Raw genomic sequence first — 15,378 nt, forward strand, 5'->3', positions numbered from 1 at the left:
AAGATCTTGGTCCTCTTTTGGAATCAAGGATATAAAAGCACTGCGCCATGACGGAGGGAACTCTGAACCCTGCAATATATTATTAAAAAGCTCAACTAAAGGTTGAATCATCTCTTCTACTAAAGTTTTATAATAAATAGGTGTCAAACCATCCGTACCTGGCGCTTTACCTAGTTTTAATTGCTTAATAAATGTCACAATTTCCTCATTAGTAATTGGACAATTAATTTCTTGCTTCTGATCTTCTGTCAATTTAGGAAAGTTAGCCTCCCTTAAATATTTATTTATATCTAAAATTTGTACATTAGTAGTCTTATATAATTTTTGATAATAATCTAAAAAGATTTCTTAATCAATTCCTTCTGATACACTAATTTACCATTATAATTTATTTTATCTATTGTTCTCTGTCTCTGTTTCTTTCTTAATTGATAGGCCAACCATCTCCCTGGTTTATTGGCATTACAAAATGTATTTTGTTTCATAAACAAAAGATTAGTTGCGGATTGATCAGCCATCAATATGTTAAATTGTGTTCTTAAGAACTTTATAGATTCCTTAACCTTTTCATCTGAAGGATTTGAAATCAAAAACTTTTCTTTTAATTTAATCTCATCTTCCAATTCCTTACGCTTCTGAGTCTGCTTTTGTCTATGAACACTGTTCATCTTTATCAAAATCCCACGCATAAAAGCTTTACCTGCATCCCATACCATTGATGTTGATGTCCCCTTATACATATTCAAAGCAAAATAATCCTTTAAACACTCCTTTAACTTTTGAACATTCTTTTCTTGTCTAAATAAATTCTCATTCACCCTCCAGGATCTCCTCTCCTCTTTTTCATGAATCAGCTCCATCCAAACTGGGCTAAAACGTAATTTTTACGTTCTTTACCCTATTATATAAGTCAGTTGTAATAAAAAAAAATCAATTCTTGACACAGATTGATGTCTATCTGAAAAAAAGGTAAAGTCTCTCTCCTCTTGATTACGTTCACGCCAATAGTCTCTCAATTCCCAATCCTCTTTCAAATCAAAAAAGGCTTTGGGTAATTTAGCCTGTTTAAAAAGGATAGAGGAACCTTTTTTGTCCCTTTGTGTATCTAAAACACCATTCCAATCCCCCATTAATATCACAGATCTATAGTCCAGCGAAATTATTTTCTGATGTAACAGTTTATAAAATTGTTCTTGTTGCTGATTTGGTGCATACAGTCCCACTACAAGTATTTTCTTACCATATAATCCAAGTTCAATCATTACATATCTTCCTTGAGGATCTGATTCTACCAGACAAACTGGTAGATTTTGCTTAACATAAATAACCACTCCCCCTTTTTTCCCAGGGGCAGGAGATACAAAATGAGATCCCAAACGAGCATTAGCTAAGTATTTTTGATCTTTAAGTAAAATATGAGTTTCCTGCAAGCAGATAATATCATTGTTATGTTGCTTTAAATAATAAAAGATTTTCTTTCTTTTCTGAGGGGAGTTGAGACCGTTAACATTCCAGGTCAGGAACTTTGCCATCTCCCTTAACCAGGAGCCTGGAGAAGACTGCCTGAAGATCTGCCATTGATGAATGTGTTGCAGAACTCTTGGGTCTTGCTCCTCCCACCGGCAATGAAGCACTTTCAGAAGAAGATTCTTTGGGTTCTTTCTTCTGTTGTTCCTTTTCCTTGCGTCTGTGTGCTGCACGGGTCATCCTCTGCTCTTTAACCTCTGTTTGACGTTGCCATTCCACTTGTGACTTCCCAGCAGAGATCAGACCTAATCCTTCAGATTGCTGTTCCACCTCTTTGCCGCCCGAAGATTTCTGGATCATAGATAAAGATGAGCCTGCTCCCAGGACCGTATTATAAAACTCTTTAGCTTTAGCAACCGCAGGCCAGTTTTATCATACTGGAGCCGCGCCCACCCCATTGCCGGCAACGGCGAAAAAGCTCCGATACGTTGCATGACGTCACATGATGTCGCGAGTTTGATATGTCTGTCCTAGATTTAGGGAGTTTGGCACCGGGCAAATAGCACAGTCCGTAGTCCGGTGGGGGGGGAAGGACATCACATTGCTTCTCACTGAAGGCTTCTGCCAAATCCTGGTACTCGTTAGGGACAAACTGAATCCCTGGTAACTTTTCGGCTACAGTCTTTAAGATATCATGGGCCTCTCCATGAGTTTCACAGATGGCCAGTGTCTTGCCTTTATCATCAGCCTCAGATGGGGATGGTTCTATCCCAAATCTAAATTTGCGCATTTCCTCCTCCCACCAGATACGAGGGCACTATTTGTCAAACCACGCCAGCCCCCAAATTACTGCTTCAGTCATCTTCAGAACCACTACAAAACGGATGATTTCCCAATGCCGACCCATTTCTAAACATACGGGTTCAGTTACGTGTATGGCAGGAGCACCTCCAATGAGAGACCCGTCGGCCTGCTCAAACCCCTTGGGGCGAGACAAGAGCTTAGCTTGGATGCCCAGTTTCAGCACAGTGGGTAAATTGATTATGCATCAAGAGCACCCTGAGTCTATTAGGACACCCAAATCCATATGAGCTCCTGTTTGGGGCACTACGAGCCTGGCAGAGATGTTAAAAGAGGGGATGGGTCAACTCACCATGGGGTCTCTCTCACGTTTATTGTCACTGTCATACAATGCCGGCATCTGCTGCGCCTCAGCTTGGGTTTGGCTTCAAGCTCAGTGTGAGGGGAGGTTTTGATGTCTGGGCCTTGACGCGCCCAGTTGGTTCTCTCTCTCCCTCTGGGAGTTCTTTGTGGTTTTGCGGCAGCAACTGGCATGCTCCTAGGTTGAAGGTGAGGTGAGGGGCACTCCACAGCAGGATGGCCCATTTGACTGCATTGATAGCACTTGATAGGAGCCCAGATTGGTGCTTGGTGGGCGTTGGTGGCCGCAAAGGATTGAGGACGTCGGCCATAGAGGCGTTTCTCTTGGGTTGGGCTTGGGTTCGGTGAAACCTTTTCTTCTGGGAACGATCCAGTCTGATGTCCAGCACCACTGCCATGCAGTAACATTCACGTAGTAGATTGGGGAAACTTCGAATGATGCAGGCTTCAAGCAAGTCACAATCTAGCCCCTGTTTGAAGTGGTCGATTAGCAACCATTCAGGCCACTGCCCCAATTGATTTGCAACTCTCCTGAATTCACGGACATACTCCTTTACTGGGTGACCTCTTTGTTTCAGGCGGTGGATTTCTTTCTTGGCCATCAGACTTGGAAGTCATCCTCAAACTGATCCCTCAGTTGCTCCATGAATAGGTTAATATCATTCAATTCAGGAACACCCTCTTCGTGGAGATTGGTCACCCAGTCGGCTGCTTCCCTCTCTAAATTTGCCACCACTACATTCACCATCATAGCCCCATCCAGATAGGCATAAGCGTAGTGATCCAAGTGTGCCCACACCTGGTTTAGGAAGAAGTTCAGTCTCTCGGGATCTCCATCGAAAGTGGGCTTGATGGGAGGTGGCTCAAATCTTGGTGGGGCTGGTTGCGCTGTCTGCTGGGCTTGGGCAACCTCCTGGTTCTGGGGACATGACTGAACCACCCTCTGGACTTTTCTTGGTGGGGCTCTGGGACTGGCATCCTGAGGCTGTGGCAACAGGCTTGGCTGGGGCCCAGGGCTCGGTATTGCAGTTGGCGGGGGGAAGGGTGAAGCAGCATGGGCTCCAGTGACTGAGCTGGAACTCTGGTGAGGGGGAGGAAAAGATTGATAGGTTTTGGCATCTTCCATCCTGGCCCCTGGGCAACAGGGATTGTTTCTTTTACCCCCAGCCAGCCGAACTATCTTCAGCTGTTCAAGCGAGGGGCTGTGGACTGGTGACTGAAATCTCCATTCTCCAGAGTCATCCCATCCCATCAACCCCTTTCCTTTCTTCCTATCTGCAGATGAAGAACCCTGAGACAGCAGCAATAAAAGCTCCTCTCCAGCGGTTATAGGAGTGCTCCTGCGTTGAGGGGCAGCCTCAGCTTGGAAGAGGTCCGCTAAGGCTGTAGTTCCTCCCTGCGGTACTAGCTTCCCAGGTTGGATCAACTTGGTTTTCAGCTGAGCCCCTGCCAGTGATGCCTCCTTGATGGCTGGAGCACCAGCCTGTACTCTGACAGCCTGAGTTCTGTTGCCGCTAGCAACGGTTTCAACTTTCTCCTCCATTCTAAGTCTTCGCCAGGTCTTTACTGCTCTCCCAGAAGTAAATGGGTAGGCAGCCGGGGCCCAGCACCCCGGGAAATGAGGGTTTTATGAGTCTTGGTTTAATGTCATGGTTCCGACAGACAAAGACAAATAAAGCAGAACTTCGAGGCTTGAAAATTCCTCAAAGAATATGTTTATTGTTACAATGTACCAACACTTCAAAAGTGAAACCAAGACTGAAGAGATACATAACAACTTCCCAATACAAAGTTAGAAATTCCTACCCCCAACTCTATACAAAATTACATTTCTCCATACAGCTTGTTGGCGAGCTTTTCATGGCACACCCAGCCCACAGTCCTGGGAGCAGAGGTGACCTTGGTTCTCACCAGAGAAAGCCCAAGAGAAAGTTCATTTTTGACTAGCGAAACACCTGCAACCCCCTTCCCTCTGTGCTAAGAGTGTCAACTAAAAATGAGAAAGGAAAATGGCCACAGCCATGCTCATTCAAAGTTGACACTGTCATCTTCATATTGGACTAATGCAATGTGCTCTATGGAGCTAGTATCTGGAAGCTTCAGCTGGTGCAGAGTGTGGCCATGCAACCTATACTAGGTGTCTGAAAAGGGGCACATATAACACCCTTGTTCCCTGAACTTCACTGAGTACCAGTTTGTTTCCAGGTCCAATTCAAAGTGTTAGTCACCACCATAGCATAGGACCAGGTTACCAACAGAACTGACTTTATCCAATCTCATCAGCTCATCTCACTTGATCAGGCAGGGAAGGTATGCTAAAGACCCTGTCAGACAAACAATTTTGATTGGCAAGGTCTAGTAAGAGAACCTTCTCTGCTGCTGTCCCAACTTTGTAGAACACCGTGCCCCAGAAGTGAAGAAGGCCCCCAATTTCTTGGCCTTCCATGAAAGGGTCAAAACGTGGCTCTATGGCCTTCTGTGGGGGGCACAGAGGACCATACAATTGTGGGACTGGCTAGTCCCTTGAGAGCCCACCCGCCTGTAATAAATTTTTAACTCTAATTTAATTTTTAATGTTAATGTTAATTTTTCTACATTGTTTTACTTTTCCGTTATATTATATTGTACATTTTCCAGAGCCCCTCTTTGAAGGAGATGGATGGTGTAGAAATATGAAATATAAATAAACTACCATTTTGAATAGATACATCATTAACTATTCTAATGAAAATGAAGAATTGCAGTTACAAAAGGAACACAAATTGGAGTCAGATTTAATTCTACCATGGGTTAGATCAGGTAGACAGTAGCAGTTTCTCTGTTTTCCTAGGGCTGCTGTGTCTCCCTGATCTAACCCACTATCCCTGATCTAGGGCTGCTTGGGAGAGGTTCCCGCTTTCTAAGAATGACATAAGCAATTGTGTTGGGATGCAGGAACAATTGTGTTGGAGGAAATTGTTTCTAACAATAGCCAAAATTCCACTAAGCAGAGCACTGGATCCAGACTATTTTATAAATAATGATAAATGAAGCCATCAGTATTTGAACTAAAGATGACTTAACAGTTCGTCCCTTTTTTGTCTTGCAGGGTAGTGAAAAATTGTCTTCAAAAGAAATGAAAGTCAGTCAAGGCAAAAATGGAAATAAAGTTGTTAGAAAAATTACAGAATTGGGACTTTCACCGGAGGAAAATAAAAGTGAAATCAGAGTTGAAAAGGAACACAAGAGAAGACTGTCTGTCTCTTCTCAAATGGAGGTTATCCAGCCAGATGTTGAAGCAAAATCTCAGTTTGAGAGGCCAGAGGCCAGTCCAGAACCTCAAAAGCAAAGGAATATACTTAAAAATGAAAAAAATATTAAAAAGGATGAGTCAGAAACTCCAGCTTTTAAGAATGTACTGAAGAAAGAGGCCAGACAATCAAAAGATAAAAATGAAAAAGAAAGAAGTCTTTCTGAAGACAAATCATTAATGAAGTATAAATGTAAAGGAGATAATATTCAGAAAACAAGTGAAAATGTTGAAAATGTAACATCTGAGAAAAGCATGAGAAATGAAGAAATTGTTTTGAAAAATAGTCAGCTAGCAAGAGTTTTGCCTGATGATAAAACTGAAAAGAAAAACAAACACAGAAGTGAAAAAAAGGCTTCCATGAACAGCAAAGAGATGAAAAACATTTCAGAAAAAAATGAGAGTATACGTAAAGAGAACAACAGAAAAGAGAGGCAGCTTTCCACAGAGAAATCAAAAGCAGAATACAAATTCAGGAAATTTCCAAATGATTCTAGGCCACCAAAAGAGTCACAGAGTATCTCAAAGATTCATGTTTCTTCAATAACATCAAAACGAAATGAAGAAGAAAAGCGTGATGCAGAATCATCCAGTTTGGATCACACTTTGCAGCAAGGTGATAATCTACACCAAGTCAGGCGAAGATCAAGGAGTGGCTTAGAAGAAAGGATCATATTAAAACCTATGTCCAAGAGTTATAACAAATCAGCCAAAATACCTGAAGGTGAATTACAAGAAAGTTTATCTAAGCAGGAATCTGTGCAGAAATTGGACAAAGATAAACATTCAGAAGAGAGTGATCCAGATAAACAATCTAAGTTCAAACAGGAAATGAAAGTTTTTGAAGAAAATTCCACTGAGTTGGAAGTTGACATTGAAGCACGTTCACTTAGTAGTTTCCAAAAAGATGCTAATCATAAAGTTAAGGGGCAGTTGAGAGAAAAAATAAGAGAGAGAAATAAAAGTGATAAATATTTGAGTACTTCAAGACTGGAAAGGAGATTGTCAGCAGATAATCATAAAAGCAAAAATTTTAAGAATAATAACAAGGACATGAAAAAAAAAGACGATGAGGGCAAATCAGAAGACAAAGGCATTAAAGAAGTAGAAAATAATGCAAAGATGCCAGAAAATCTGCACACAGAGAAGAAGCCCATTAAAAGATTAAGTAATGAACATTGTAAGATGAATACATCAACCCAAGAATTAGATGTGAGAGAGGGGAAAATACCAGCCTTCACAAGCCCTTTCATTTCTCTTCAAAAGAATACTGGGCATTTACTGTATTCTGATCAAACCCAGGAATCAATGGAGCAATGTTCCAGTGATATACATAATCAACAAAGCCAAATTGAGGAAGAAAGCAGTAACAATTTACAGAAAAAAGCTAAACTGAAAAATATTGTCAAAGACCAAATACATCATCATTTAAGGTCTGAATTCAATACAACATTATATTCAAATTTCAGTAACTCTGAAGAAAAAGTGGAAGTTTTTTCTACTAAGGAAATAAATGTATCAAGTGGTACCTTTAGGCAGATTCCAAAGGATTTAAGTTGTTTTGAAAAAGAACAACATCATGTAAATGCTGCTTATGAAGAAACTGATCACATTTTACCTAATGCTGCATATGAAAATGAAAAATTAAAGTTTCATGGAATGACTGAAGACAGTCATAGTCCAAAGAATCTTACAAGTAGAGATCATCAAAGTTGGAAAAGTAGTTCTTCAATAAAGAGTTTATCAAAGGAATGTTCATATCAGAAATCTATCAATGTAGATCTTCCGGAAATCACAGAGACTTCAAATAATGGGTCTAAAGAGGAATCTTTGAATAGATCTTATGTTGAATGTACCATTTCAGATAGTCAGACCCTTGCTGTTAAAATGAAATCTCATGATAACATTGTCCTCAATGCAAACCTGAAAGATGATACGGCCAATATAAGAATTAAAAACTCAGAAGACACAATACATTTACCTTCTAAACCAGCACCTAGAAAAAGGATAAGTGCTGTAGTAGGCATTCAAGAAGTTACTGTGCAAAGAAAAACTGGAAGCGCATCAACTAGTATTTTAGAAAATGTTAATCTCATAAACTCAGAAGCAGCACCTACAAATATAAGCGCAAACAAATATGTTTTAATCAACTTGGAGAAAGTAGAAAGGGATCATTTCAGTGAGAATATTGCAGAATACAAAGTGAAAACAGACAAAAATCAGAGTATTGGTAATTTAGTAGAATTGTCTTCAGGTTCAGTGCACAAGAATGTTCCAGGAAAAAAAAGCAAAGTATCTGCACTCACCAAAGGAGGAAATGATTTGAAAGAAGTTGTTGAAGATAGTAATGAAAGCAGTGTAGTAGGCAGCAGTATAGAAGGTAGCCATTGTATTGTTAGTCACAGTAGCATGGAAACTGATGCAAATGTTATAGGAACTAGCACAGAAAGACCTACTGGGAACCCTGCCACAGCTGATAGTATTAGAAAAAATCAAGGAGACGAAGACATATCAAATTTGCTGACCGAAGGTGAAGCCATAATTACTTGCTCAGAAGAACAAAGAAAGGCTCATTTAAGCTGTGCAAGCATAGAAGCAGATGAAGGTTTCACTTTGGGCCCTTGGATCAAAAGTAAAAAAAATACCCATTCTGTAGCAGAAAAAGCAATTGGTGAATGGACTGTCACAATGGCTGAAGAAAGTGGTGCTGTTATGGAAGAGCTTGCAATATGTGAGAGTTCTTCAACCAGTACAAAGGAAAGAGAAAGTGGTGAATGCACTGTGAATTATGTAGAAGAAAGTACAAAGCAGGCAGTCAATAAAAGAAGAAATGATCAATGTGTGAATAGTTGTGTAACAGAAGAGAAAGATGATGCTGTAACCAGTGCAAGCTCAGAACAAAAATGTGTGGCTTCCAATTGTGTTGATATAAGCAAATTTGATGGTGCCACATGCACAGGTGAAATAGAAAATGATGGTGCTGTAACCAGTGCAGGTACCGAATCTCAGAATCAGTCTATGATTGGTGAAAATCCAGTTACCTTTCAGAGTAACCCAGTTCGATCTGAACAAGCTAAAGTAGCTGAGGGCACTGTGACTTGTACAGCTATAGAAACTGAGCACATTGGTTCTGTTATCTGTTCAGTGACTGGTACAGATTCACAAGAGAATGCTGTAACTGGGCTGTGCCCTGAAATGGTAAATAACATAGCAACAATATCCCATGCTGACAAAAGTGAAGACATTGTAAATGGTGAAAGTGCTGTCACTAGCACAGGAATAATAGCAGAAGATGATCCTGCTTGTACACTTTTGGAGGAAAACCAGACAGGATTTGTAGGAGTCTTAGACCCAGTTGAAAAATATCAACTTGCCACCGACAGTACACAAGTTAGAACTGAAACAAATGCTGTTGAGGTAAGCCAAGGTTCATATATTGATGATGAAGGTTGTGTAACCAGCACAGGTGAAAAACAAGAGGATGAAGAAGGTGAAAATTTTGTAACTAGTACAGGAAGAGGCAATGAAGAAGCTGAACATGTGTTGGCTTGTACAGGAACAGAAAATGGAATGTTGCTTATTAACATGGGAACTACAGAACGTGAAAGTTCTTCTGTCTGTCTATCTACAGATCAGCTTGGAACAGGGTTAGATGAATATTCTTCAAATGCAAATAAAAGTTCTATTGATATTATGGCATGCTTATCAAAAGAAATGAAGGTTGATGATGTTCACAATAATATAAAGGGGACAGTTGCAAATAGCACCACTAGCGTTGGTATAAGTAATGAAAATATTATGGCATTTGTCGCCGCAAAAGAGGATGATTCTCTATTTACTGAGACATTTAAGAGTAACAATGAACTTTTAAGTAAACAAAGTATAAATCAGCCATTGGTTAGTGAAGAGAAGAGCGAGAACACTGAATCTTCCTTGGATAACAAGAAATGTGGAGATCTGACTAAGGTGGTCTCTAAGGAAATAAATATAGTTTCAGCATCTACTAGTGAAAATGATAAAAGTGAAAGTGAGCTCATCTCTACAAGTGCGGCCAAATTGTGCTCTATTTCAGCACATTCTGCCAAGCACAATGAGTCAACATTACCACTTGTTGCAAAAATAGTTGAAAACTTAGAGAAGGTCACAGGTCTGCTAACATCTGAAGATTTCAGTTTTCCTACACCAAGTACAACTGTCAAATATATGAATCAAGATGGAGATGTTATGAAATCTAATAAAGTTTCTACTAGTATTTTAGAAGAATTTGAAACTCCAATGCCAAGCATAACAATGGAAGGTACTGACACTGTACTTGCTACTAACAGAATTGTAGAGAAAAACAGCAGCATAGAGATAAATGCCATTCCTATGTCCAGTGTATTTACCAGAGGAAGTGATGAAATCCAGGTGGTTGGTGATAAAGAGGAAAGGGATGAATGTGCTGCAATTTCCACAAGTATAATTGAAGACATAGAAACTCCTGTTTTTGAGGAAGGCAATGAAGACATTGCTCAATGCTTTGATCTAAGACTGGAGCAAATTACTGATACTGCCACAATTTCAACAAGTTCAGTAGAACATTTTGAATTTTCTGCTGAGAAGCAAATTAATCAGATCTCTGTAACAGAAGGAAAATTATTGAATTTTGCTCAGCTTGCAACCAAGATATGTAACAGAGTTACACACAGAGTAGTTGTGCCAATAGAAACAAAACACAGAAGTGAAAATACAGTGGTCTCCCCAGAAGAAGTAGAAAAGTACAAGACCGTTCAAGAAGATACAAACCAAGAATCTGAATTAGATGAAAATGACATGCATTTACTTAGAAAAGTAGGACTATATCATGGTCTAGAGTTCAGTATTACTAATAGATCTGATCAGATGTTTATTGCTTCAACTGCAGAGAATCTTGCAAAGAACACTGACAGATCAGGGGCTAGTGCCTCAGAAGAAACTCCATGTCTATTGACAAACACAGAAGTAGAAGAAAAAACCAGCATGTGCCTTGAAGAATTAGATCCTACTATGTTGACAGATTTAAAAAACAATAAGAATTTAATTGAGTTACCTAATGCTGGTCAAGGAATTGAGAGGGGGAAAGAAAGAAGAGAATCTTCAGTCATATCGAGGACTGATGGCAATAGTGAAAGCATAGAAATTTCCACGAATACAGTGGAACCTGTTAACATAGTTGAACTTTCCTGTGCAGAAATAAGTTTTGATTCCTCTGTCTCTTGTGGTCCATCTGCTGAAACACATATGGCTGGAAATAAAGCCGAAGAAGATGGGAAATATATTGAGATTCTGTTGAAACCTGCTTGTCTACTAGAAAAAGAAATGTGGAATGAGAAGATAGACTTTATTACTCACCAACCAGTATTAAAAACTAAACTTACTGAAGAAAAGAATGTCTCCAATGTCAGTTCATTACCATTTGAATTAGGAGGAAATTCTGAGAATGCTCAATGTAGCAAGGCTGATGTAAATGCTAAAGTATCAGAAACTCTTGTTCATGGAAATACAGAAAACAATAATGGTAAGAATTAAATAGAAGAAACTATCTGTAGCTCAGGATTGAACTGTCGAGTCCTTGGTGTTTTTGAGCTTGGTTGCTTGCTTGCAGATGTTTCATTATCCAACTAGGTAATATCATCACTGCAAGTGAGTATGGTGTTTGCTCTCTGTTTATATACAGTAGCATGCCCTGCATATAATTGTTCCTTGGATTAGAGCAGTGGCCCCCAACCTTTTGGGCACCAAGGACCGGTTCCGAGGAGAGAGATTTTTCTGCAGACCAGAGGGGATGTGGTTTTGTATGCTGCCTGCATCCTACGGATGGGGCTTCACTTGTTTGCATGGACTAGTTTCTGGCATGCCATGGCCCGGTGCTGGTCCATGGACTAGGGGATAGGGATCCCTGGACTAGAGTATTGTTTTCTGTTTGATTGGGGTTAACTCCTGCTTATCTGGCTGTTAGAAAGGATGTGTTCCGTTGATTTGTCTCTTGAATGGTGTGTGAGTATGATTTATTTTTATGTGTTTTCCAGAAATTCCCTAGTATTTATGCATTTAGCTTGATCTAAAATGCTCGTGGTTTTCCAGTTGAAACTATTATTGTTTTTGTCCATGTGCTGTGAGTTTTCATTATGCCTTCTGATTGCAAGTTTGTGTTCATTGATGTGCTTTGCTAGTCTTTCACCTGTCTGTCCTACATAGTTGTTAGTCCTTACACTGCATGTCATAGATGAGTCTTGTTTTTTTTTCCTTCTATGATAGCATTTATTCTTGTTGGTTCTGTAGTGGGTTGAGTCATTTTCTGAGTAGCATAAGGGTTTAATTACTGTAGTGACTTGAACACTTCTTGATTCTTAATAAAAGGGTAACACTACCATACATCAAAAATCTCAGAACAGCCAAAAGACTATTACAACCACACAGCATTATTGTAGCACATAAACTAAATCCCTCCAAAATATCTTAAGTAAACTAAAAGACCCAATATTCTAAGAAGAAAAATCAGGAATCATCTACAATATACAGAATAAGCTCTGTAATCTGGAGTACCTTGAACCAAGATAAATCCAAAAACACTACGGAATTTCTGGAAGCTTGGTATTGAGACAAATCAGCCATTGAGAGACATATAGAAACATTTGTACACCATTTGAAAAAGACAATAAAAAAGCTAAGAAGGAAACAAAAAGATCAGAATGCATCCTTGCTAACAGCCAGATAAGCAGGGATTAACACCAGGCAAACAAGCAAAAAACAACCCTAATAAAGGGACCACCAAGGAAAAAACTACACCTCAACAACACTGGCAGAGCAAACTACTGTATATAAACAGGGAGCAAACCTCACACTTATTCCCACTAATAATATTACCTACTTGAATAATGAAAGCAAATGTGAGACGTGCCCCAGCTAGGTCCCTAGGAAAGAAAGACCCTCGACTCCATTTGGTTGAAATGACAGATTCTTTTACTAAGGATTAATGGTTGCAGCAAAAGCAAGGCTAGAACTGAGTATTTCCATGCAAAAGCTATAAGTTTTCTCTTTCTGTGGTCCTCCCCCCTTGACCAGATTGTCTGTCGTATAGCATTCCTTTGTGATGTTTTGGGAACTGCTTTGATGTCATGCGCATCTTGAGAAGATTTCACATTCTTTCCCAGGCCAGGCGTCCTTGGACAGCTGGATTAGTCCAGTCTGACACCTTTGGTTCCTGTCAGGCCCTTTCCCTCCTCCTTATCCTTCTCCTTTCCTTCCCCAAATTCCTCTGCCCCCTCCCGCTGTTTATGGCAGGATGCCATCAAGCTTAGCGAAGCATAGCGAAGATGGCAGAGCTGACAGCAAATAACCAAGCTCAGAGAGCACCAAGAACTACAAAATAATAGTAAGTTTCTGAGGATTTAAATGTAATGCATACAAAAACTAATTATTTGAATTTTAATTTTTTTAATATAATTTGGAATCAATTAATAAAGTATCTCAAGCTTCATTCTGTTATGAAAGAAGGCTATAATAAGGGGTTCTTGGTGCTCCCTGTGCTTAGTTATTTCCTTGTAGACTTTTCATTACCCAAATTAAGTAACATCATCAGTGCTAGTAGGCCATGGGGTTTGCTCTCAATTATATTCTAGTAGTTTGCCCTGTCATCATTGCTGGGAGTGGTCTTGATAATTCTGTGGTTGGGCTGTTCAATGTTAACTTGTTTGGGAGTTCCTTAATTGGATATTATTTGCTTCTTGTTAATCTTGGCATTAATCTTGTCACGTGGGTGTTGATTGCTGGTGAGGAGTTGTTTCTGGTCTTTTTGCTCCCTTGTTGGTTGTCTCTTTTGAATGGTATATAGATGTTGTTTACATCTTTCTGCCTATTGATGGCTAATTTGTCAGTTCCAGGTTTCCAGGAAGTCTCTAATGTTTTATACTTGGTTTCCTATCTTAAACTATAGTTAAGTCTATCCATGTGTTGTGAAATTAAGGAATGTCATCATGTCTTCTGACTGTTAGTTGATGCTTATGGATGCATTCTGATAGTCTTCTGCCTTTTTGTTCTGTGTAAAGGATTGTCTTATGTAAAGGATGTTGTAGTCCTTACACTCCTGCTTTCTGCTAAGTCTTTTGGTTTACTTAGGATGTTTTGGAGGGCTTTATTGAGTTGAGTGGTCAGGCACTTTTTGATGAAGTTGCATGGATATCCATTTTGTTGGAAGATGTTCTATAGATCAGGGCTTTTCAACCAGTGGTACACATACCATCGGTGGTACTTTGCAAGCTGGCAGGTGGTACACGAAGTGGTAGCTGGGCAGAGAGGAATGAGTTCAAGCGGTGGCAGCTCCGCACAAGCCCAAGAGAGATACAGCTGGAGCTGCAGGGCTGTCGGGGCTCTGCAGAGGCGCTGGGATCAGCTCTGGGTTCCAGCTGATCAGCACTTCCGGGAGAGGAGAGGATATAAAAGGAGGTGGCTTTGGCGGGAAAGGGCCAGCAAGAGGCTGCCCCGTCCTGCCCCCTGGGCACGCGAAGAGTCGGCAAGCGCCCAGCATTGCTGCTGACCCATCCCTGCTGACCGCTGAGAAAGGAAAAAGATAGGAGAATGCTTCTCTTTTCCCTGGGACACCAACACTCGCACACTTGCTGCCTTCTCTGTGCACCCCCAGGGTGGGGCAGAGACGTGGGCTTGCTGGCTCAAGGGCTCCCCGTGGATCTAAGGCGAGCGCATTCCAACTTTGATGGCCCCCAACGGTAGATCAGCACCATGCTTGCTCGCTGACCTCGCCTCAAAGCCACCAGGCTTCCCTTTCATCGGGACCCCTGCGTGAGACGGCTGTGGCTGGTGGCAGCATGGCAATGAAAAACTGGATGGATCCAGCAAAGTGACTTTGGCAAGTCTAATTTTACCGTAATAGGGTTGATAAGCGTTTAATGGGGAAAGGCCCCACAAACCCAATTTCTTAGAAGGTTGAAGTGACTGCAAATCACATGTGGATAGGTAATCATGGCCTTCCACTTTAAAAGGTTTTGGCTCAGTTCTTTTTTTGTCAGCTTGTGCTTTATAAGCATTGCTAGCTTCTGTGAGTGCTTTTCATACTATGGGCCAAGTGTTTTGTAGTTGGGAGACCCATTCTTTCAGGGACAGTACCCCAGGTCATTAACGGGGAACTCAGGTATGGGTTTGAAGTCTTGACCAGTAGCCACTTGGAAAGGGGTGAAACCAGTACTGCTGTGTTATTGTATGCCACTTCTGCAAATAGCAAGAGGTCAATCCAATTACCTTGTTGATAATAAAACATCTAAAGTATTGTTCCAATACTGAGTTTATTTGTTCACACACACCCCATGACTAGAACTAAGTCCTTGGTCACTCCCCAATAGGTCCAGGAAGGCTTGGGTGTGAATTGCACCCCCGTATCTGAAGTGATGCTCTGGGGTGCTTCATGTAGTCTATATATATGATGCAGA

General features: G+C 40.6%; 1 protein-coding gene across 7 annotated transcripts in view; it reads left to right on the top strand.

Annotated features, from left to right (window-relative positions):
• The window catches only part of BOD1L1 (biorientation of chromosomes in cell division 1 like 1), a 184,589-nt gene that overhangs the window by 96,865 nt on the left and 72,346 nt on the right, over positions 1 to 15,378 (top strand). For all 7 annotated transcript variants that reach the window (XR_005556724.1, XM_039343498.1, XM_039343495.1 and 4 more), the window contains one exon: positions 5,717 to 11,453. Coding sequence is in view for 6 of the 7 variants with exons in the window: in XM_039343498.1 (XP_039199432.1) it covers positions 5,717 to 11,453 (5,737 nt within the window). In the remaining variant the exon portion in view is untranslated. The remainder of the gene's footprint in view (positions 1 to 5,716; positions 11,454 to 15,378) is intronic.

The sequence above is a fragment of the Crotalus tigris genome, unplaced genomic scaffold, assembly GCF_016545835.1.
Source record: "Crotalus tigris isolate CLP2741 ecotype Arizona unplaced genomic scaffold, ASM1654583v1 scf7180000017855.1216408, whole genome shotgun sequence".
In the NCBI taxonomy this organism is placed as follows: domain Eukaryota; kingdom Metazoa; phylum Chordata; class Lepidosauria; order Squamata; family Viperidae; genus Crotalus; species Crotalus tigris.